Source organism: Battus philenor, unplaced genomic scaffold (assembly GCF_028537555.1).
Source record: "Battus philenor isolate CCGP_79_NKW_IND1 unplaced genomic scaffold, ilBatPhil1.0.hap1 SCAF_19, whole genome shotgun sequence".
In the NCBI taxonomy this organism is placed as follows: Eukaryota; Metazoa; Arthropoda; class Insecta; order Lepidoptera; family Papilionidae; genus Battus; species Battus philenor.
Window position 1 is genome coordinate 13,125,255 of NW_027181681.1, and position 25,232 is coordinate 13,150,486.

The 25,232-nt window shown below is 38.5% G+C and overlaps 1 protein-coding gene across 1 annotated transcript in view; it reads right to left on the reverse strand.

Annotated features, from left to right (window-relative positions):
• Nucleotides 1-25,232, reverse strand: part of Eps-15 (Epidermal growth factor receptor pathway substrate clone 15) — a 54,974-nt gene that overhangs the window by 21,909 nt on the left and 7,833 nt on the right. The window contains exons 3-9 of the mRNA XM_068764548.1: nucleotides 21,984-22,118; nucleotides 15,242-15,340; nucleotides 14,997-15,155; nucleotides 13,123-13,233; nucleotides 12,205-12,444; nucleotides 10,837-11,069; nucleotides 9,627-9,768 (exon numbers count right to left, since the gene is read on the reverse strand). Of these exons, the coding sequence (XP_068620649.1) occupies nucleotides 9,627-9,768; nucleotides 10,837-11,069; nucleotides 12,205-12,444; nucleotides 13,123-13,233; nucleotides 14,997-15,155; nucleotides 15,242-15,340; nucleotides 21,984-22,118 (1,119 nt within the window). The remainder of the gene's footprint in view (nucleotides 1-9,626; nucleotides 9,769-10,836; nucleotides 11,070-12,204; nucleotides 12,445-13,122; nucleotides 13,234-14,996; nucleotides 15,156-15,241; nucleotides 15,341-21,983; nucleotides 22,119-25,232) is intronic.

Below are 25,232 nucleotides of genomic sequence, written 5' to 3' on the forward strand. Positions count from 1 at the left end.
ATATTTAAAATAAACATATTTCATTGAAATATTTTAAACGTCAAAAACTAACTAAAATGATGTTAAAGATTGTCGTTCTAATTATGTTTTCGAGTGTAACACCGTCCATCACTGACCCGGGAACGAGGAGAAAAGGTGAGGGTCGATGTTCCAAAACTATTATTCATCATAGTATCAATCAGCTGTCATTGTCTGATACATGCCATGTGTCTCTACAATGTCTGATTCTTTTTCTGGTCACTAAATATCTTTAATAAAGTAGTAAAGCGATTTAAATTTGCTACATCATCATCTGAAGTTGAGATCAATGCCTTGCAGGGCGTATTTCGGTTGATATTAATTAGTGAAAATGATTTATGAGGTGCCAATTCTTTTATCAGACAACAAGACGTACGGATTTACTACATCCGTACACAGGTTGAAATTCCTTCTACCCGCACAACACTTTTATAATACGAACAGCCAAAGAGTTGAACAATCTACCTGCGTAATTGTTTCCCGACAATTACAACTTAAGAGTCTTCAAGACTAGAGTAAATAGGTTTATTCTAGACTATCATGTAGCATCAGACCTTTTCGCCTAATATCAGGCGAAACAGACGTCAAATGTTTCGCCTACAAAAGATAAAAAAGAGTCACAATGAAAGACATTTGCTTATTGAACTAAATAAAACCATTTCAGGTAAACTGACTATGAATGGCAGTGTTAGTATTGCAGAGTATATGGAGGGCAGTCACCATATCGGCGTGGTTGTGGCATCTTACATCGCCGCTGTGGTAACCATACCTTGCTTCGGCGTGAGCAGAAGTCAAAAAGCAGAGTGGAAATACACAGAGGTTACCTATTTACCTATGCTACAGTAAAAAGTTCATTCACACAATTATTAAGGGCGCGTGTATAAAATACGTAACCTCGAAAATCACTGCATCATTGTAAGTATTCTAGGAGGTACGAACAAGGATTGAACCGTTAGAGATAGATATGATATAAATACATATGTAAGAAAAGGACCAATATTTAGCCACTTCCGCACATGCAGTAGTAGTCGTGCAATGAAATGCACCGCCCGCTAGCCACTCTGTGTTTGGCACTAATCGGTGTAACATAACTCCTGAAGATGCCCCGTGGAGAAGTGAAACACGTGTTGAGTGATTTGGCGGTGGCGGTTGTGTGATTCGCATTGTTTGCCACATACGCATTTATTAGCGGGCTGGCGGGCGGTGCATTTTATTGTACGACTACCACTGCATGTGCGGAAGTGGCTAAATATTGGTCCTTTTCTTACTTAGGATGGACTTCGGCGAGGTAACGCCTGATTCCATTAAATATAAATACATAAATAACTATATTTAAAAATTTCAGTCAGTGAACAACTTAACGTTCAGACCGATGATCGATAAGGAGTTGGGGGTGATTGACGGCAATCTCACCATCTACCACGTCCGGGCGGACGACGCCGGAGTATACAAGTGTCAGCTTGACTCCAAGATTAGCACACTGACCATCTTGGAAGTCATTGATGAACGGGACAAATATACTGTGGTGTGTAGTTATTGTTATGGTATTGTCCACTTTAGGGACTCAACGCTTCGCTCCACCTAGAGGAAGGTTACCCACGCTGCATGCACCGGCCTGTGATCGCCACTAGAGAACCTTTCGGTCCCAAAGACTTTCAGTTGCACGAACTCTTCCTGCATTGCTACCATTGCTTCCTGGCTGATCTTTAGAATTCTTATAAGGTCCATTGTGAACGACCACATCTCAGCTAGTGGGAGGTTACCCACGCCGCATGCACCAGCCTGTGGTCGCCATTCGAGAACCTTTCGGTCCTAATGGCTTTCGGCTGCACGAACCCTTCTTCCATTGCTGCCATTGCTTCCTGGCTGATCTTATAAAGTCCATTGTGAACGACCACATCTCAGATTCCTAACCCTTCATCATCATCTCTGAATTTTGACGTATTTTGGGACTTTGCCGTATTTTGGAAAGATGTTTCAGAGTTAAACGCTGCCCATTTATTCGCAACCAAATCTAATCAATATATATGTACTAGCTGATCCCGCAAACGTTGTTTTGCGAAAAAAAAAACTTTTTAATTAACAAATAAGGGTTGATCGCAGACGGGTGAAAATTTAGGGTTGTATGTATTTTTGTATGCTGCATCATAAAACAATTAAAAACAAAAATTTTTGTCAAAAACTTAAAAAAAAAATTAAGGGTGAACAACCCTTATCACTTAGGGGTATTGAAAATAGATAGTAGCCGATTCTCAGATCTACTAAATACGCATATATAAAATTTGGTAAAAATCGGTCAAGCCGTTTCGGAGGAATACGGTATATATATATATATATATATATATATAAACCATATGGCAGGTTCATGGGGACGTATCACGAGGACCACACCCAGCTCCTCCGCAACTGGTGACCAACGAACTGGTGGCATTCAGCTCGTGGACAATGTGGAGCGAATGTAGCCGCTGCAGCGCCGTGGGTAGACGGAGGCGTTTCGGTTACTGCCACGTGGGATACATTGACACCCAGGTAGACTATTTTACGACAATTATACCATTCAGGTCTTTAGACTCTAAGACGCTTTTACATTATAATAAATTACAATAAAAGATAGGTCCATATTGCATTTACAAGGTACCGTCAAAAACTGACTGTACCAAAGTTTCGACTGAAAAAGTCTCTACTTTATTTGTAATAAACGGAGTCAGATTTTTTAATAAAATTCCGCTACACGTTATTGGACTAACTTTAACAAAATTCAAAACATATATAAAGTAAATTGGAAAAGGTTTATTATTTAATAAACCAATATTTAACCCTTAGTAGCCTGATTTACGAAAGTGATTTTTTTTAATAATACTGTGTTTGCTTGTGGGTCTAGATGAAGAGAAAAATAGATTTTTTTTTTTAATTTCGTTGGAAAGAATATTATACAACAGTAAAATACGTACAGACAACCTATAAAAAAACTAATAGGAACGTGAACATTCGGTTTAAAATGTTGGTATCAAAATTGAAAGTCTAGGCTATTGAGGGTTAAATGACATGAAACCTTATCAATGATGTCGCTTGATTATTGGCTATATCTGATAAAGTATATATATATAAATATGTATTGTTAAATTTTATTAAGAGATGTGTTGGTTTGAAGTTTCTCCCTGCTTCTTCTCCACAACAATAACACATTGCGAAGCAGAGTTAAAAATAAAACAGAATAAAAAAAATAAGGTTAAAGGTTTGATGCAAACTATACATTGTTTTCTTGAATTACGAATATAACATATCTAACAAAAATTATGAATATTGCTTATAAACTGCATTTCAGATCGAAGAACAGAATTGTACATACACGCCGGACGAGACTTTCAAATTACATGATAAGGAGAGTAAGCTGTTTCGAGGTAAACTTTTATATTGTGTTTTTGCTCTAACACAGAGTTCCCCAAACTTTTTTGTGTCGTAGACCCCTTGCCATGTTATTCCGTGTTGGGTAGACCCCCTACTTACCTGATATTTTTCCTGTAAATTTCTAACTGTTAAGTTTAGTGTTAAAAACTTAAAGCAAAACACATATTATTTGTACATTATTAATTGAATTTAAATTAATACTACTCAAAATAAAATTTTGTATCTGTTATGTAAAATATACGTAATATTAAATGTTTTGATATTATAAGATGGTATAATGTAAGTAAGTAGGTACTATCACTGTATGTGTTGAGATCCCCATTTTCATTTCATGGACCTACAAATTTTTTTTCGCTGACGTAGACCCCTTGCAGGTAGTCACCTCTAGGGGTCAATATAGACCACTTTGGGAATCACTGGTCTAACACCTGTAACCGCTAACAATCGCCCAGTTCCTTACATTCATCAATTTATTGACTGCAGCTCAGCACATAATTTCATTGACTGTAAGTGCCGCTCTACCTACAATAAGATCACACCTGGTACATTCAAAAACGGTCCGTCGCATTTTTCTAATTATAAATACATTTTGTGATGTGGAAAAACGTTTATTTAATTATTAAAACAATTTGTGCGCGGAAAATGAATAATTCGTCTACGCGCGGTTGCGCATCGAACCATCGCTCAAATCCGACTCTCGAGAACTCCAACGGCCGCGGGCGCACGTGCTGCGTCTTGGCTACCTGCCAAGAGCAAGCAAGAGCGCGTATCGTGCACGCCGTGCGAGTGAGCGAGACGAGTGGGCGAGACGAACAAAAGGTTAAGCGTTGTGACGACGTCCGCGGGAACTTTCACATATGGCGGCTTTTTATATAGCAATATTATTACAATTTACATTTTCGCATTCATATTTCACACTCGGAATTTATTTAATAACTATATAGCTGTTTGTCGTTTCTATATACGCCTATCCTTTTCCCACTCACGCCTAAAAACGCCGAGTGAACAGGCTGTACTGTGAAGTGTCAACATTGACGCTTAAATTAAAAACTGTGACAAAACCTTCCGCCTATCATTATTGTTTCTACCTTGTTACTAACCGCATCCACGCCGCGTGATGATTTCACTGTGCAACAGACAATTCGCTCTCAGGACTCTGAGAACCTTGAATTCCTTGACCCTTGGCTTCCTCTCTTATTATTATTTTTCCCGTTGTAACAAAATGACACTGCATAATATTTCATACCGCGTAAATTGCACAACCACCTCGCAAATACAGTCCACTTATATGACCTTCAAGACAAGCCACGTACACTGGACATCGTCGTCGTCGCAGTTCCATAACCAACAGGTCTCGTTGGAAACGAGGTCTGGATATATCAGGGAATGCTAACCCTAGATTATACTAGGCAGAAGAGTTGCTGTAGTTCCTTCTGCCTCTTCTTTCAGAAAATTTTCAATTGAATAGAGATTATTCTTCAGGAAAAATCTCTATTCATTTAAATATATATTTACGCACTTCAAACCTGGGACACTACATTTTAGCGGAGGCAGAATCCAATTCTAAGTTATTTGAGCTTAATCAAATTTCTCCTTACGAACCATGACATTGTTTATTAATGTCTCCCAAAACACGAGTATATTTCCTACCTATTTATATACAAACTGAACGTAAAAAATATTCCACCTTTCGATAACGCAACCGAATTTTACATTTTTCACAATAAATCGATTTCATATCGATTAATAATCGATACGAAATCGATTTATCAAATCGGATTGATGACACAATAATTTTAAAACAACGATACGACAGCATAGGACTTTCAATGACAATGACAGACAACCTCGTTAAGGTTTTTGGAAGAGGCTGTATATACAGGCAGCCTTCAACCGGTTCTTTTGGAAGATATACTCTATGTCCAGCAAGTCTTACTGCTGAAGATATGATGATGTGGCTGAATATCATGGAGGGATCAATAAGTTACTAATAGATATATAAGTGTGGTTTCCACATACGCTGTTGGTGAGCAAACTGTATATCTATCTGTCTCACACACACATGAGCATCTCAGGAAAGTTACTATACAAAAGCGTTCTCCTTAATATGCTTGAAACACCAGATTATTCCATCATATAGATATATGCCCACTGCGAGGCAAAAAAACCCCACCACGACGACCGATCTTGAGTAACATTCAACCATGACCATGTAAGTCTACCTAAAGGGACTCTGAACACACTGCGTCTACCAACTCGTAGAAACAAGTAGAGAAACTTTTGCGTATCTCATCTCTGCATTCATTTCTCATACATGTTTTATTATAGAACCCAAATATTTATTGGCAATGGGCGAGCAATATCGTTCATGCCGATGACCATTGGAGCCAAAAGGTTCTATAGTGGACTGGGTAGCCACCCCCCCCCCCCTCTCCCCCCTTTAGGTGGACCAACGACAATGTAAAGTCTCAGAAAGCCATTGGATATGGGCAGAGCATGACCGGACATCGTGGCGATCTTTGTGAAAGGCCTAAGTAGGGTGATATGAACGTCTATTCTAAAGACGAATTAATGGTTATTAAAAATTATCCCCAGAGTTTCCTGGTGGTATACCTTGCCGCTCAGACTTGCTGCCTAAGAGTATCAAGGAATCGACTGTAGTCGCTTCAAGGATGAACGAAATAATGATTGGACTTTGTAAGGTGAGGAAAATCATCGGGACCTTTCTACATAGACTCGATTCGTTGAACCCGCAATTGATACTTTATAAACATTCTATAGTTTATAGCAGGGGCGCACAACCTTTTCAAAAAACGGATCATTTTAAATTTTTAACTAAAAAAAAATAAAAAAGAATAGAACAGAATATTACTTGAAATTTTTAGTCAGAAATTTAGCACTGTTTTTTTTAGATATAAGCTGATCAATATTAGCCAGAATTAAAGAGGTCAAGTCGCTCAGTCTCGACGGGTGGAATTTATTGTAACTTTTCTTACTTTATATACTATGTTATCATACTTATTATTTTTAAAATCCTATATAAACATAGTTTTTATAAATCATTTTTGATATATCTCTGTATGACAGGTACCATGCAAGAGCTGTATCTTCGAACTGCGTTCCCCAGGCGGGGATATCCTGGAGCGAGCGAACAACAGCGATGGCGTGTACTCTCTGGCCCAGATGGAACCGCCTCAACCACCCCCCGTCAGCCGGGACATTATATTCGCTGCCAAAGGGACTTCAGTTATAATCAAATGCCCAGGGTAAATATAACGCGTCAACTAACATATTTGACCACGGTTTAAAATTAAACAAATATAAGGTTGGATATATAAAAACTTTTTGTTAATGAAATCTCTTTGGTTGTACTATTTGTAACTGGCGCCTTTTTTATTCTACAATAATAAATCACAATTCAGCACTACACTACGGGATATCCCCGTAACTTGGAGAGTTGGAAGTCGTGATGTGATACCAAGGGAGCTGGATATGGCCAGTGACGGCAGAATGCATCTCAACGCGAGAGACTACATCGTTATAAAAGAGGTTGTATATACAGACTCCAACGTTTACAGGTAAATATTGTAACGAGAATTAAAATCAAATTATATAAGAAACAAATAAAATAGTAAATAACAATGTTTAAATTAAGATAAGAAAACTGCTGAAATCTGTGATGAAAAGTATAAATAGACCTAACTGCAGTGATTGAGGATGGATGAATGGAACAGAATGGAAGAGAAAGATAGAGAAAAATGTGGAGTGAAAGAACAGAAATACAGATCATGTGATGAATGAATGAAGAGAATGAAAATAAAAAATTATAATAAAAATAAAATCCCTGTCCCCAATAAGATAGGGATGGAAGAAAAGGTCCCCAATAGTGGGTGCCAAAAAAAAAGTGTGTAGGTATCGTATGATTAACACATATCTTTATTCATATAGGCAATTAGACTTTTTTACTCTATATGTAATAAGGTATAGTACCCGGCGAAAAAAATTGTACATCGACCTTTGGAAAGAGACAATCGGATAATTTCGGCTTCGTAGAGCACTATCTCTGTCCCACATCACCAGTGTGTCGTTTTGTCAGTCGTTGTAATTCGTGCGACAGAGATAACGCTCTACGAAGCCGAAATTAGCCGATTGTCTCTTTCCAAAGGTCGATGTTCAATATTTATCGCCAGGTACTGTGTATTGTGTAGTGGGCAGAAACTCAACAATTGCTCTTTTGATTGAAATTTAAAATTTAAATAAGTTAACAAAGCAAGTTATACACATTTCACTCAACATAAAATATACTCATGAATGCTATAATAAGATTTATTTAATATTATCATTTAAATTTAAGATTTAAATCTAGAAGGTGTAAGATATCCTGTGAAAACTTTTTGGGGAATAAATTTAGATGAAACATTATCCGCAGCTGCTGGCAGGACCACAACTTGGCAGGCGTGGTGAAGGTGGAGGTGTTCGAAGACACGCGAACCAAGTATGGTCACCGGCTTGTTCTGATCACATTGATATGCTGTCTATATCTCATCTTCAGGGTCACAGACAAAGTATACCTCTATCAGAGATAGTGATGACCATATTGGTAATCCATTAAAATTGAAATAAATTGTGATAAAAAAGTAAGGTGTATTTTTTAATAAAATATAAATTGTTTATTGATTTCTACAAAAATTATTTTATCCCCTTCAAAATAATCCTAGTCTAATAAGACACTCTTTTAACTCTAACCTAACCTAACCTAACCCAACACTTTTCCCAGTCCTCAAAACAGTTTAGTCTTTTTCTGCCTGATGACCGGCATTTGCTTCAACCCAAAATGACTAACATTCCTTGAACTTAATTGTCACTTTGATAACGTACTTTTGTTATCATCATCGCCATCATTTTATTCAAGTGACGTCCACTATTGGGCATAGTTCTGTCCCACAAATTTCTAATACGATCGGTGTGAAACGTTCTGCGTCAGACGTCTTCCAATGAAGTCGTATGCCCACCTTGGAGGTGGATGCCCTACACCTTAGGGGTGGACGCTCAACACCGTGGGGATGGATGGAGCTCGTGGTCTGCACTCCACAACTTTAAGGCTTCAACGGTGATCTTTTCTTTTTTGTGGGCTCCCCTCTTCCACTTCACTCATATCAAAAAGTAAAGAACCATAGGCACGTGAGATGCAGTGAACGGGGAACATCGCGCGAAAGTTATTACCAAATAAGCAACGACGCAACTTCGAAAAAACGCAAAAAGAAACGACTCAAAGGGAAGTATTGGTGTACTTATTTACCGAGCACGATTCACTGTACCTACCTATCGTTGTCCTTGCAAGAATGAAGGCATTCATTGAATATTTTGGTCACTTTTCACACGATGGAGGTAGGCTTAAAAAGGTTTTTGTTACTACAGGAACAATACGCTGAGCAAATTAAATCCGGACCACTTTTTTATTACTAGCATCTATATTCCAGACATTAGCGTCCTAGCCATTGTTTTTATGCTCACCTCTCTGCTATTTATTTGTAACAAAATAAATTTTAACTAATTATTATGGTTATTTATATCAAATCATTGATATCTTGTTTGTTTTTAACGATGCATTACCAGTGGTTAGTTTTTAAAATCCGGACCACTCTAGACAGTAAAGCTTAATTTTCCATACATGAAGATCACTGATGGTGAAGGTATGTCAAGGACATACTGATCGGTGAAAGAAGTCACGGAGTCACCCTTCACAACAAGGATAATGAAGCGAGAAGTACACAAATCTGGTTTATATTCAAACTGCGTTTAACATGATAATACATTGACACCTATTTAATATAAATATTATCGAAACACACAAGATGGAAGAAGTACACAAATAAAACCATCCGTTCTTAAATATCTCGTGTACGTTTTGTCAATCGCGTCCCATCCGACCCCTACAAATACAAAAGGCTTACACTTGTGCACCCACTATAAAACAATTATATTAATGAAAACATTCACAACTTGGTGTTGGGAAAACAAATATGGCAACTAAATAAAATTCAAGAACAAAACATTGACATATTCATTTTTGATTGACTTATCCCTTTCTTTCTCTCTCCCCCATATTTCTTTTTTAAATTCCATTTTCCTACTAATCATCTCCTTTTATCGCTTCCTTTCTATCAGCGGAGGAAATCGTCCCCTGAGTTGTCACTAACCTGAGCTGGTTGCGGCTGCAGCAGTGCTGGTGGAAGCGAGGGTGGAGGCGGAGTTCCACGGGCCGCACGCTGCACCAGCCACATGGCAGCCGCGAACTGCTCCCGTGTCAGCTTGCCCACGCTGCCGCTGTCGCACAAAGCCCTGCCCAACATTGCCCACTTTAGAACATGCATCTATAACATCTAAGGTAACCAGTTCTCATTATTTGTATATGTTATGTACTTATTTTATTCTTAACTTTGAATTGTACAAGATGATTATTGCGATAATGGTTATAAAGTAAGAAGCAGTAGAGACATTGGTATTATTTACGGCTGTTGGTGGCTGCAGCTGTGACAGTAAATGGGGTGATTGTGTATGATGGTCCTGGAGATGGTAGAGGTTTGAGGCGTTTTTAGTGATGGTTGTCAGTGGCGGTAATTATGAGTGATGATAACAATGTGGTGAAGGAGATGTTTGTGTATGATGGTATTAGCGATGTCGATGTTGATGATGGTGGTTTTGAGTTAATTACGGGATTTATTGAAATCAGGCGTTAGCGCGCGGAAGTCCATCCTAAGTAAGAAAAGGACCAATATTTAGCCACTTCCGCAGATGCCACTCTGACTCTGTGTTTGGCACTAATCGGTGTAACATAACTCCTGAAGATGCCCGGTGAAGGCGTGAAACACGTGTTGAGTAATTTGGTGATGGCGGTTGTGTGATTAGCATTGTTGCCGCATACGCATTTATCAGCGGACTGGCGGGCGGTGCACTTTGTTGCAAGACTACCACTGCATGTGCGGAAGTGGCTAAATATTGGTCCTTTTCTTACTTAGGATGGACTTACGCAAGGTAACGCCTGATTCCATTAAATATAGAAGACAATATTCTATAAAGGCTGTGGGAGGGGCATATCGCTAGTGACGATGGTCGAAAGATTATTAGTGGTGATCACGAGTTGGTAGACGCGACGTACTAGGACTAGGTGGATCGAAGACTTAGTCAGGGTCACAGGAAGTCGCTGGATAGAGGTAGCGCTAGATCGATCATCGTGGCGATCTTTTAAAGATGCCTACGTTTTGATGTGGGCGTCCATCATCAGACAAAATGATAATGACTTGTACATGTGGTTAACTGTTAAGTAATATTATTATTTATGGTTAAAGTCCTTTTCTTACTTAATTATGGGAGATGATGAAGGCTATAGTGAGATGATCGGTGACTAACCATATGTGGGCGAGGGTCTGCTGCGGCAGGCCGCTGCGCAGGAAGGTTTCGCGTATCTCCGCGCCGGACACCAGCCCGTCGCGGTCCAGGTCGGCCGCCTCGAACTCCGCGTCGTACTGGGCGCGCTCGGTCGCCGTGGGGCCCATGCTCGGCGCGCCGCTAGGCACGCTCGGTGCGATCGACAAGATAGACGCACTTGGTGGTGCCACAACCGTCGACGGCGCAGTCGTTGGCTGAAATACAAAATTGTGATCAACTTTATCATCATCATATCAAACCATTCTTTATCTAATATATAAAATTCTCGTGTCACGGTGTTCGAACTTGAACTCCTCTGAAACGGCTCGACCGATTTTTATCAAATTTTATATGCGTATTCAGTAGGTCTGAGAATCGGCTACTATCTATTTTTCATACCCCTAAGTGATAAGGGTGGTCCACCCCTAAATTTATTTTTTTATTTTTTAGACAATTTTTTGGTTTTTATTTTATTATGATACAGCGTACAAAAATACATACAACCCTAATTTTTCACCCCTCTACGATCAATCCTTATTTTTATTTGTTAATTAAAACCTTTTTTTTTTTGCAAAACAACGTTTGCGGGAACAGCTAGTATTTAATATATATTAAAGCGAAGGTATAACTTAACAAATTGCCTCCTAAGTATCATCATTTAAAGATCACACCGATGCCACTCTTTCTCTTATTACTCTACTACTAAAGAACCTTCATCTGTGACCTTAGCTCGTCTGCTGATCTCTCCGTCTGTGATTTTTCATTTATATATTTATTATTATCGAATCAAAGTTGGCTATAATTAACCATATAATAGATATAAGTTTCCAGAGGATGGGCAATACCACACTGCGATCGTCGACTCGCCTGCCAAGCGCGGCGATAGAACATCTTCCCATAGATATCTTTGGGGGAGATCCATGTCTTACAATGAGAGTCTATGGGTTGATATATGTACATACTCGTACATGTCTTCAAATTTACCACACGTCACCTGGTTTTTGGACGCTCACTGCTGACTGTTCATTCGATGCCCGCATCCAGCTACCTCCACCTTAACTATGTCATCGATCTACCTAATGGGGGGACTATCCAAGCCGCGTCTACCGGCACGTAGTCGCCATTAGAGAATCTTAGTAGGTTTTTTTAATTAGTGTGATATCATAATACCGCACTAACGCGACTGCTTCGTGTGGAGATTATTGAATATCCCCCCCTTAGATTTCTTTGGGGGGTGGCTCAGGTGAGCATCTATGGACTGAAATGTCGATATGTGTACTGCTTTTGTAAGGAATTTATCTACCTTATAAAGAAAGACTGATTTATATATATGATTGAAAGACAACTCACACTGGACAAGTCCAGCAGGCCTTCTAGAAGCATCGCATTGGACTGCGGCTGCTGCTGTGATGGAGGTAGGGGACGTGGAGGAGGCGGTCGCGGCTGCGGCGAGGGGGGCCGCGAAGGGGGACGCGACGGGGGGCGTGACGGGGGTCGGGAGGGTGGCCGTGCGGGCCGCGCGCGCAGCTCCGGCGGCAGGCACGTCGGAACCGCGTACTTCTCCAGCGCTTTGTACACCAAATGCATCGCCTGCGAATGTAACATACACTCAGTGTGCTGATATATATATATATATATATTGCGTGATTGTATTTAGCAGTGTTACCAGTGATGACTTAGCATACAAAAATGTGGCCACAAAGAACATCACTGGCAAACTCAGTTGCTCGATGAACTATGGAAAGAAGAACATTTTAAATATATCTAGAAAATAAAATCATAAATGAGAAAATCCATAGATGATTCATAAAAAATGTGAAAAATGAATTAAAAAGAATAAAAAAACACCCTCGTCTCTTCCAAGACGACCTGGGTGTCTCTAAAAACAAAGATCATAAAATAAATTACTCATTCGCTAAACCAGAGACGAGCAACCTTTTTAATTAAGGCACCAATTTACATTTAAAATTGTTTTGACGGACCACACATAAAGTAACACATGTTAATGATTTATAAAACAGACAAGAAAAGAACAGAAATAGAAATAGATAGGTAATCAATCCATGCTCTTGAATAAGTGGATTGAGGGGTCCTAGTGTCTTGGGGTCAATGTAGTCTGGCCAAGATCTAAATCGGCCTTCATAAATCCTCCAAAGAATCAAGACTATCTTGGTGACGTTTTAATCAAATTGTTAGAACAATTCGTTCCCAAGCCATATTATGAGCAAAGTCCTTAACATTGTATTTAACCAAGAGATCAATACGCACCACAATGAACTCGTGCCTGTCCAGCATTCCATCCTTATCTTGATCAGCAAGATCCCAAATTTTCCCAAGCGTCTCCAATGGAAGCTTAGACTCCATCAGGACTCCTTTCACCTGAAAAGAAAGGAATAGTTTCATGAGATTTCTTAAGACATGCTGATGGACATGGGTACTTCCATGTTACTATTTTACAAAATCACAAAAGGCTTTTGGGGGCAGAGATCCAACTAAATACAAAGACCCTATGCAAGGTGATTTGTTGTAGATGTAAAAACTTTAAAGGTGAATATAAGTTTTTTTTTATTATTAAGATTTCGACATTTATTTACGTTTAATATTTTCGATTTTATTTTTGCTCACGTTTTTGCATGTTACAATGTTTTCTGTCTCTTGATCTATTTTAACGACACCCTTACAATGTCCAGTTTTTAAGATTACGTTTCGTGCGACCACTTCCTCATCCCTACTCCATATCGCCATTCTCAGGTTGTGCGTCAGTATATGTGCGGCGGTTGCCGTATTCACCACATCGATGAACCTTGCGATCACATCTTGAGTCTCGTCCGTGCAATACACGCACGTGTGTGACGTGATATTGCTACCGCCGCGTAATGGACACTGTTATACAGCACGAAGGTGTCTGTTGTTCGACAGACAACGCGATGATCACTTCTTCAGCTCTTGAACCTCGTGGATAGTGAGCGTCTTTAAACCTGCCTCTATACCATAGCCTTGGGTCATGAGAACTTGTTTATCGGCTTGGATGTGAGTTAGATATAGTGTTTGTCTGTTTTGAAATATTCTTTCTACACTAAGGACGCCTATTCAGATAGTGCACCACCTCATTGAACGATTATATGCCCTGGTAAATATAGATTATTTCGTTATAATTATGGTACATCCTATAGAAAAATCAATGGTTACATAAATAACTGTATGTCCTTGTAGACTTTTTACTACCAAAAGTTATTGGCTTTTAATTTTTCAATGTGATCACTTTATATGGGATAATTGTTAATAGATTTTCTTGTCAAGTTTTTGAGGCCTCTCTTTCACCTCCTATCATGGGTGGACAGGGTTTTTATTTGCACAACATTTTTTCCTTTTTGTTCCATTTTCTTCTTTTATTCATCTAATTTCCTTCACAATATCTCTCGTTCCTTTCCATACTTTCCTCAGCTCCTTGACCTTCCCTCTAGAGTTCTACAATTGTATGTTTACTATTTTTATCATTTGATTAACAATTTATTTATTCTTAATATTTCATTACTATCTATATCTAACATAGATTTGTAATACAGTAATACCCCGCTTTACGCGACCCCGTTATACGCGGTTTCACTATAACGCGAATTGCAAATTTCGCGCTCAAATGCTCGAATTACGCGAAAGAGTGCGTATAAATATAATGTAGTCATCAACTTCTCTATGGTATCTTGACCATCTGTCAAACAATTAAAAACAGTGTTGGGTGTTATGAACGTATTTTACAAGAACGTAAACAAAACGTTACCCAAAAGACAATAGATGTATTTTTCCGTAAAAAAATAAGAGTATGTATTGCATAAAGTGTTCCTAGAATTAAAGTGATTGATTAAAATGATTTGTATTTTTTTGTAATAATTTTTGACTATGTTTAATCATAAACCTCGTTATACGCGAATTTCAGTTAACGCGATTTTTTTTGGAACGTATCCCTGGCGTAAATCGGGGTATTACTGTAGTTGTAAAGCTTTATAGATTTTTGCTGACTCATTTCTCAGGTACATATTCACCTCTGAAACTTTTAGACCTATGACAAATCACCCTGTATGTTCTTAGCTGAAAGAAGTCATCAGTTATTGGACGTCAAACAATCTGGAAAAAATCTAGCTTACCTTGTTGCCGGGGATGAATCCATTGCTGGGCTGTAGGGAGTCGAACAGCTGACTGTACTTCTCCCTTTCTGCAGGTTTGATGCTCCAATCACCAGCTGGCGCAGACGCTGGGATCGGTGATGGCGCTGCGCTAGGTGGCGCCACTTTTGGCAACTCGCCCTGAAAGCGAAACATTAAAATTTATTTTTATATTTTAGGCTTAAATAAAAAAGTAAACAAAAGAAAGAGACAGAGTGATAACTTACTACTTTTGGGGGCGGGGCTTCGCTGTGTATGTTGCTCATGTTAATGTCCTTCCCGGCTTGCGCGAGCGCCACCAGCTTCAACGCTACGAACAGCCCCGCCTGGGAACGAAAAACTCACAATTAACTTTATTTTCACATATTTAAAATATAGTATTTATTTTTTCTTTTATTTATTAACACTTTTTTGTACACCATAGACAATAAATAGAGGAGAGAAAAAAAAGAAACAATTCATAAGGTAAAAGAGGCAGTCTTATTGGTCAAGGCGATCTCCACCAGACAACCTTTGGATGAAGATGAGAGATATAAAGGAGAAGGCAGTTTAGGGTGTACATACATACTAGAATATAAATAGAGGAGAGAAAAAAGAAACAATTCATAAGGTACAAGAGGCGGTTTTATTGGTCAAGGCGATCTCCACCAGACAACCTTTGGATGTAGATGAGAGATATAAAGGAGAAGGCAGTTTAGGGTGTACATACATACTAGAATATAAATAGAGGAGAGAAAAAAAAGAAACAATTCATAAGGTACAAGAGGCGGTCTTATTGGTCAAGTCGATCTCCACCAGACAACCTTTGGATGAAGATGAGAGATATGAAGGAGAGGGCTGTTTAGGGTGTACATACATACTAGAATATAAACAGAGGAGAGAAAAAAAGAAACAATTCATAAGGTAAAAGAGGCGGTTTTATTGGTCAAGGCGATCTCCACCAGACAACCTTTGGATGTAGATGAGAGATATAAAGGAGAAGGCAGTTTAGGGTGTACATACATACTAGAATATAAATAGAGGAGAGAAAAAAGAAACAATTCATAAGGTACAAGAGGCGGTTTTATTGGTCAAGGCGATCTCCACCAGACAACCTTTGGATGTAGATGAGAGATATAAAGGAGAAGGCAGTTTAGGGTGTACATACATACTAGAATATAAATAGAGGAGAGAAAAAAAAGAAACAATTCATAAGGTACAAGAGGCGGTCTTATTGGTCAAGTCGATCTCCACCAGACAACCTTTGGATGAAGATGAGAGATATGAAGGAGAGGGCTGTTTAGGGTGTACATACATACTAGAATATAAACAGAGGAGAGAAAAAAAGAAACAATTCATAAGGTAAAAGAGGCGGTCTTATTGGTCAAGGCGATCTCCACCAGACAACCTTTGGATGAAGATGAGTGATATAAAGGAGAAGGCAGTTTAGGGTGTATATACATACAAAAATACCCACATTATATATATATATATATATTGCGTAATGTATACTGTCAATTTAAGATACACATGGCTTTGTACTGTATTTTAAACAGGTTAAAAAATACACGTTCAAAAATACGAATTCCGATCTGTCGTTGACATATCAAACGTATGCAAACGTATGCACAGGTTGACATGTGACGAACAGAACCGTCGCGCGGCCGTTGGTTCAGCCGACGTTACAGCTGACGGCTCAACTGACAGCGCGGGAAGTGATAACGTTATCAGCTGCGTCGACGCAACGCGAAGTGGAACTATTGCGTATCATACAAATATATAATTTAATTTTAATTTTAGCATTGTATCGTCGTTTCAGTCCATAGACGCCCACTGCAGGGCATAACTCTGCCCCAAAGATTTAGGGGGAGGGGGGAGGGGCAATTATAACAAAATCGTGACGCTTGGCAAGCTGGTTGGCGTACGCAGTGTGGTATCATGGTACGCAAAGTACGCTCGGAGAAGATCCTCAAGAAACTTTTTTGTTCAGTGGCCAATCCTACATAATTGATACACAAAGTGTATGTTACATAACATTGTAATCCTGGTAATCGAACCCGCGACCTAACAATCGCCTACTTATATTCCTCAATAATAAAATCTATGCAGTGTTATATGTATATATATATGTGTTTAGAAAAGCGAGCAATAGCATCAGAGGAATCCGGTTATCACGAACATTGATAACGTTTCGTAACATAAGATCTGCCGCGATCGGCAATATGACAGTTTGCCATTAGAAAGGAAGTTTCCAGTAGTAATACTGGCAAGAATATTAGGTTAAACAACTGTAAACAGGCAAAGTAGGCTTTTACACGCGCTGTTGAATCAGTCACACAGTCACAGAGACTGGGTTTCGGTGTAACATAACTCCTCAAGATGCCACTTGGAGGGGTGAAACACGTGTTGAGTGAATTAACAGTGGCAGTTGTGTAATTCGCATTGTTTGCCGCATACGCATTTATCAGCGGGCTGGCGGGCGGTGCACTTTGTTGCACGACTACCACTGCATGTGCGGAAGTGGCTAAATATTGGTCCTTTTCTTACTTAGGATGGACTTACGCAAGGTAACGCCTGATTCCACTAAATATATTCGTCTGATTTGGCTCCGTGTGACTTCTGGCTATTCAGCAAATTCACAAGACCAATGCGGTGACGACGTTTTGACAGGTTGAGGAGAAAAAAACCGAATGAAAGATCTTGAAGGCTGTACCGGAATAAAGACTATATCGACTGTAAAAATTAGAAAAATCGTTGAAAGTGCGCTTTATCTGACTGAGATTACTTTAAAGGTGATGAAATTGATTTAGAAGTATAAATAAATAATTTACATTTTATAAATCCATTGAAAGATACTAAATCACAAATCTAGCATAATAAATTCTGATATTACTCATTAATATACACTTTTAAATATTTTATTACTCAACCTCAAAAAGTCAGCATTTTTAAAACTAAGATAGGAGACGAGATATTCGAGTGCACTGACCTATTTAAAATTCAATCCGTAACAAAGCCCGCAACTTATTTCATGTAACGATCGGGCGGAAATTTTCACGCAAGTGTTTTCCAGTAATGAAAAATAATTAAGTGTTCTTCGCTTAGCTTGAAATGAAGTCAGGGAACATTTAAAAGTACCAACAATGTGAATCCTTACTCAAGTACGTACTAGCTTACTAGAGACAACCCCCCCCCCCCCCCCCCCCTTACCCTCCTCCAACATTATCCGCAGAGTAGTCCTCTTTCGCATCTTAACACATTGTCGTCCGGTTCTACTGAAAATTTATCTCATGTCTCCTGCCGGGTAGAGTTATTGAATAAATCTTGTTTAACTCTATCATTTAATAATACAAATTGGTCTTCGAAACGACTAAATCAAAAACACCACCAACAAAAAATAAACCCATCACCCTACTGATAGTCGGAGCGTCAAGTTCAATAGTTGCACCAGAAATATTTAAATAAATCTGTAATTTTGTTGTAATATCATGTTCGTTCCACCCTTCTTTCGAACTGTCACTATCTGATGCTATAATTCTTTTTTAAATTTTGACAGCATAATATCAGAGCCGCTCTCTTCTGGTAGAGTATCATTTTCAGTCACCACAATTTGATTTACAATTTTTTACAACAAAATATTTGGCTCTTATAAGTGAGACACATCTTGTATTATACTGACCAATGCACTGCATGGTCGCCAACAGAGATAACAACGGTGATTCAAAAATAAATACATTTAAAAAACTTTTAAGTTAAACGGTTTTTTGATACCCATATTGTGGTGGTTGTGGAAAAATATGTACCTAGTCCGCCATATTGGAACGGCGTCCATCTTGAATTTTAAATTTTGACATAATCATCGTGTTTCATTAGTGTAGCCCTTTCATTTGATACCCATATTGAGGGGGTTTAGGAAAAATATGTAATCCGCAATTTTGTATCGGCGGCTATCTTAGATTTATAATGTTATTGATTTTATTATATTGTATTGTCATCTAAATTAAATGTGTGTACCAAATTTAAGATCAATCTGACAACGGGAAGGTGCTTAAATTTTAATTTCTAATTTTGACTCAAATAAATTCCGTACGGGTCGAACTAAATAAAACCGTTTAAAAAACCCATCACGAGTTAACTCCTGACTAGTCAACAATGTTTTAAATTACTCTTCATTCACTACACCATACATATACACTATGTCCTTCTTCGTATACTCATCCTCGATTTAGCTGGAATATGATCGTCAGGTATTTAAGCTTTTTCAATGAAGCTTCAAAATGCCTTCCGGGCAAGCAACGTCGGCTTCTAAGAAAGATGGTAGATAAATTGTTTTCAAAATATATAACTATATATGAATCATAATTATTAATATTTCAATTAAAAAAATAATGTAACATATTCTGAAGTGATCTATTTATACACAATGATTTAAAAATTAGTTAAAGAGATTTAAATAATTTTCTGACAAAATCCATCGAAAACAAAAATCGATCTTTTCAATTTGAACTAAGGGATCTTAATATTTCAAAAATTACACGGTGCTATTCTACATAGCTCGTCCCGGGGTACACGTGTATGGTTTACGCTACCCCCAAAAACCTTTTAATTTTTGGTATTTGGGGGAGGGGAATCTTCCGGACGTTCAAGATGCCCAGCCTCTGGGGAGAGGACAGATGTATGTGGGATTCTTACCCACTAAACCGGGAGAGGGCCCGGTGATCACCCTCTGCGCTATACGAGGGACCGCGGCATCTCACGGTCAAGGATCGCCACGTGGTTTTCGCTCGCGCCGTGCCATTTTCGATAGCCCGTCCCGGGGTTTGCGTGGATACGCTACCCCCGAAACCCTCGTGGTGCTATCACGACGGTTCGAGACCACGTCGAACCATCGTCCGCCTCAGAGTAGTTGAAGCTAGTGGGTCAAAAGCCCCGTTTATGGTAGGGGAGCACCATTCACCGGAGGACCCCCGAAAACCTAACTAACCTAACTTTTATTTCGTTTTACGAAGGGGAAATACCTTCATTTATACGCTCTTACCGGAGTACCCTCACACATAAATATTCTGGAGTAAATACTTCAGAATATTTTTGTGTCAAGGCCCCTGAATCATTTCCCTATGACGCCAACATTCAAGACTGATCACGCACAGTTCTCAGACCACTATCTAACAGCTGATATACAACGAGACGGTAAGGCAGCATAATGTCAGTCAAGTCTTTTCCTAAGCAAGTTTTTTTTTAAACAGCTTATATATTCCAGTTATATTGATCTTAGAGAGGCTGACCTATTTTATAACAGACCACCCAGTTCACAAGGACATGTAGTCAAGATCGCTATGACGTCATCACTTCAAATTCCGAGGCTTAGTATATTTATCTATGTTAAACCATTATATAACGTCTGACTTATACATTACGCAGGCTTGATAAAATAAGTCAAATAGAATAAATCTGTCAGCGGCGCATCGATTAGGGGAATCCCACGCTAGAGCGGTTTATATTTACGTCGTACGAAAGAGACAGCGCTTTACTACACTTCTCGCCTTGTGATTGGCTGACGGTTTTTTTTTTTTAATTTTGTTTTCGTAATTTTAGAAATTGATATAAATATGGGCTCAGTTTAATCGCTACACACACTTCTACTTTGGACTTTGTCTTGTCATCACCTTCAAGATCTACCAGTCCTAGAAAGAATCACACAAATTAAATATTTGTTTTCTTCTTCGTCTCTTTCTCGTGACTGAGGGTAGTGATCGAGCACGACAGCTTTTTCCTACCATCTTCTTCCAAGCTTTTCTATTTTGTAAAAATTTCTTGAAGCTATGCAAGGGGTGGTGTTGCACGCTTTTAAAATTGGGTCTGTCCAGAGAGTAGGTGACCGTCTTCGGACCCTTATACCTTCCATCTTGATAGCTATTATCTTTCTAATTAATCCGAGCTCCTACATACAATATGGCCGAAGTAATAGAATATTCTACGCAAGCAGAATGTGGACAGTCAGATCCTTTTGAATTCTTTAAGGATATACCGCTTAGTGTGCCACGCTGGCCACGGGATCTTTTACATTCGCTATTAACACCGCATCTTTATTCAAATCAGTGGTTCACTGTTTTCCCTACAGACGTACTAGTTTTAAACATTTCTAACAATCAGTAGAATCAAATTACTATAAAAGATATTGCACAACAATCACAAACATACTTTTTTATTTCATTTTCATATTTATAATTTCAATTCAATATTTTTATACTATGCATCCACGGTAGATGCAGCGCGAGTTTTATTGTACACCAGCTATGCCCGCGACGACGTCCGTGTCGAATTAAAAAAATATATATAATTTCTTTTTTCGTTTAAGAATCTTTCTTTACTCATTACATCAGCTACCTGCCAGGATCTTGATCCTCCTACGGATTGCCGAATGATCCACGCTGCCATTCCAACACCACACTGCACACCTCTACACGACCAGACCCGCTACCTTCGTACGAACGTCATCGTGAAACTTGACTACGAGTGTCCAGGAAAATTTTATCAGCACAGCTGAAGCTGTAAAAGCCCCTGGGATCGCAGCAACAACTTATTCAGAAACATTGCAATAAGGATACGAAACCCTTGTGGCGTGCATATCGCGCGCCACTCAAACGCCAAGCTCTTACCCACGTGACCGTCAATCGCATCGAATAGATAAATGACAGATGGCGCCACAGTAGACGCAACGAAAATCTGCATCGCGCTGTTGAGAGTCTCCGCGCTCATTATAAGGGCTAGCGGAGGTGCGGTCAACACAGCAAAAAGCAACTGAAGATCAAGAAGCAACCGACGAACAAGAAGCAACCGACGAACAAGAAGCAACCGACGAACAAGAAGCAACCGACGAACAAGAAGCAACCGACGAACAAGAAGCAACCGACGAACAAGAAGCTACCGAAGAACAAGAAGCTACAGTACTACGACCACTCTTACACCCTTGTTGATTTGGTTGCTTACCTTATCCAAGTAGCCCTTGCCATTGGGATCGGAGAGGTCCCATATCTTGCTGAGCACCACATCACTGAGCCGCGACTTCTTCAGGAACCGTGCTGCGTCCAGCGCCTGGATTGCTCCGGTGCCGTTGGGATCGACCTGTGAAAATTATATCTATCGTCATTTGCAATCTACATATACAGGATGATTGATTATATGTGTCAAAGCTTTAAAGGCGTAATTTTAATATAGTTTTAATAATATATTTTTTAAAATTCGAATTACTATCTACTTATTAAAATCAATTATTTACTAGTCCGTGCAGATTTTGTACAGTACCCGGCAATAAACATTGCACATCGACCACTGCCTTAAAATATTAACATATCGCAATGAAATACAAAATATTAATTCATGTAACATTTCTGAGTGACAATATAGTGTGATTGGAAATATGTGCAAAATTTAAATATTTTACATATATAACCATAACTCTATATACTATGACATATTATTCATATAATTTAGAAATGAAGACTAGGTTATCGCAATTCCTAAAAATTTTAAATTAACTGTTCGCGCACGCGTATCTCCTTATTTATTTTATTTATATTATTACACAGTATTGTAGTACACAACATTACGTCATCGTCAGCGGCGCATCGAAAAGAGGAATTTCACAAAAATATAATTCTTTATTTACATCGGTATTATGAGAGCAACATTACGTCCTTGTCAGGGACGCATCGAAAAGGGGAATCTCACAGAAACATAATTCTTTATTTACATCGGTGTTTTGAAAGCAACATTACGTCATTGTCAGCGGCGCATCGAAAAGGGGGATCCCACAGAAATATATATTTTTTTATTTACATCGGTATTACGAGAGCAACATTACATAATCTTCAACGGCACATCAAAAAGGGGAAATCCACAGAAATAAAATTGTATATTTACATCGATATAAATATGAGCGAAGCTCGAATGAATACACACTTGTACTTCGGACTTCGTGTTGTTGCTACCTCAAGACCTACCGGCCCTAGGAAGAATCCCACAGTATCATTAACACATATGTATGACGTGAGAAGAATATATAGAACCCGTTTGGATGGATCGTGGCATCTCAAACAAAACATGTTTACACTTAGGTTTTGTTAAATCTTAGTGTCCTCCACATACAGCATAATAAGCGCAAATAACAGCCAATTTTTACATATAGATATTTATAAACAACACAAATAAATGTTTACGTTACGGTTGAAACTAAGTCGCGTCGAAGAAAAGACTGGTGGAATACCGGAAAATAAAACGTTTCAAATGGCAATCGCTAGGAGAGCGTCCTCTGACATCTGAAGCACTCACAGAGGGCATCCTCAACAGCAGCCCGACTCGACAACGCACTCATTCCTTCACCACTTACCTCTCAGTCCCTCAACAACACTAGAGGACCATCGAGAGCACTGAACTACCGACATACGGCGCAAGTGTTGTTAAAACGATTCCACAAATCGTATTACGCATATGCATCTGCATTTAGTAACAGGTGGCGCAAAAGTAATGTCATAATGTGAACGCGTCTTAATTTTTACAAATGGCGTCAAATGTCATTGCGCTTTGACATTTATGATATAAATATACAGAGAATTTGTTATCAATAAGTGATGGAGAGATACACACCTCATGAACATGGAATAATTGATACTACTTATTTGAAAAAATTTCAGTCTGTTAAGACAGAGTGAATTTCGACGTCGTGCTCAGTGTTCTCGAACAATCAAGCGTTTGCTCACTTCAAATGTTACCTAGAAAGCTAAAATGTAATAAGATATTACAAATTTGGTGCAAGTCGTAAAACAAGCGCATTTTTCCATCATCTCGGGAGGTGACCACTTGAGCGATATCATTTTTTAAACAGCGCCCTTTTTATAATTTACTAGCTGATCCCGCAAACGTTGTTTTGCAAAAAAAATTAGTTTTTAATTAACAAATGTAAGACAAGGGTTGATCGTAGAGGGGTGAAAATTTAGGTTTGTATGTATTTTTGTATGCTATATCATAATAAAATAAAAACCAAAAAAATTATCTAAAAAAATTAAAAATAAAATTTAGGGGTGGACCACCCTTATCACTTAGGGGTATGGAAAATAGATAGTAGCCGATTCTCAGACATACTGAATACGCATGTAAAATTTGGTAAAAATCGGTCAAGCCGTTTCGGAGTTCAAGTTCGAACACCGTGACACGAGAATTTTATATATTAGATAACAAAATGGCTGTTGGTTCAAATTATGACATTACTTTTGCGCCACCTGTTAAAGTTAAGTCCTTTCCGCAGTCCGTTCCGCCGATGAGACGCTACTGAAATGGGCATGTGTGCGTTTCTTATTGTATTTTTTTTTCTTTTTTATTTTAGTTCCCAAATACACACTTCACTTCCAAAGAATTGTTTTCGACTGAATGCGCATTCAATAAGAAAATTGATTGCACCTTAAGAGGATTCAATTCAATAACAATGCAATATAAGGAACGGCAAATGCATGCCACCTAAATGCGACGCTGGTAAAGAAAGGGCTAAAGCCATATGCTCAACTATGAGAGATAAGGAAAGAAAGGTAAGAAAAGAGATGCAAGATATTGTGAAGAAAAAAGAGAGATCAATGGAAGATATTAAGGACGAGAGAGGAGTATGACAATAACAATAATCAGTGAAAAATCATTGTGTAAAAAATTCCTGCTTTGCCATGGTAGGGGAAAACGAAAGGTCCCCAAATTTGGAGGCCTTTTAAAAAACCCAACCTCTGAAAGAATCATTTAAATTCGCTGTCACCAATTATATGCCAAATTTTAAACATTGTCATGAAAATGACATATATGTATCTTGTATTGCTCGTTGAATATTATCAATAAATATAATTACTGTTATTATTTTAATACTTCATTGCATAACTTTCGTATTTATAACGTATTTACTATCGGGTCGCAAATAATTTTTTTTTTTAAATATGCCCGCACTACAAATGAGTTTGGCTGTCATATTTCATATTTGACTAACTTTGCCCGCGACTTTGTCCGCGTGAATTTAACAAAAAAAATTATTACTATATTTAGTTCTTCATTCCTTTTATGATTTTTTGTAAAATAAAAGTAACCCAAGTCACTCCTTATTACATCAACTACCTGCCAGTATAAGTCCCGTTAAAATCGGTTCAGCCATTTCAGAGATTAACCTGAATAAACAGACAGACAGACAGAATATTTTTTTTTGGTATA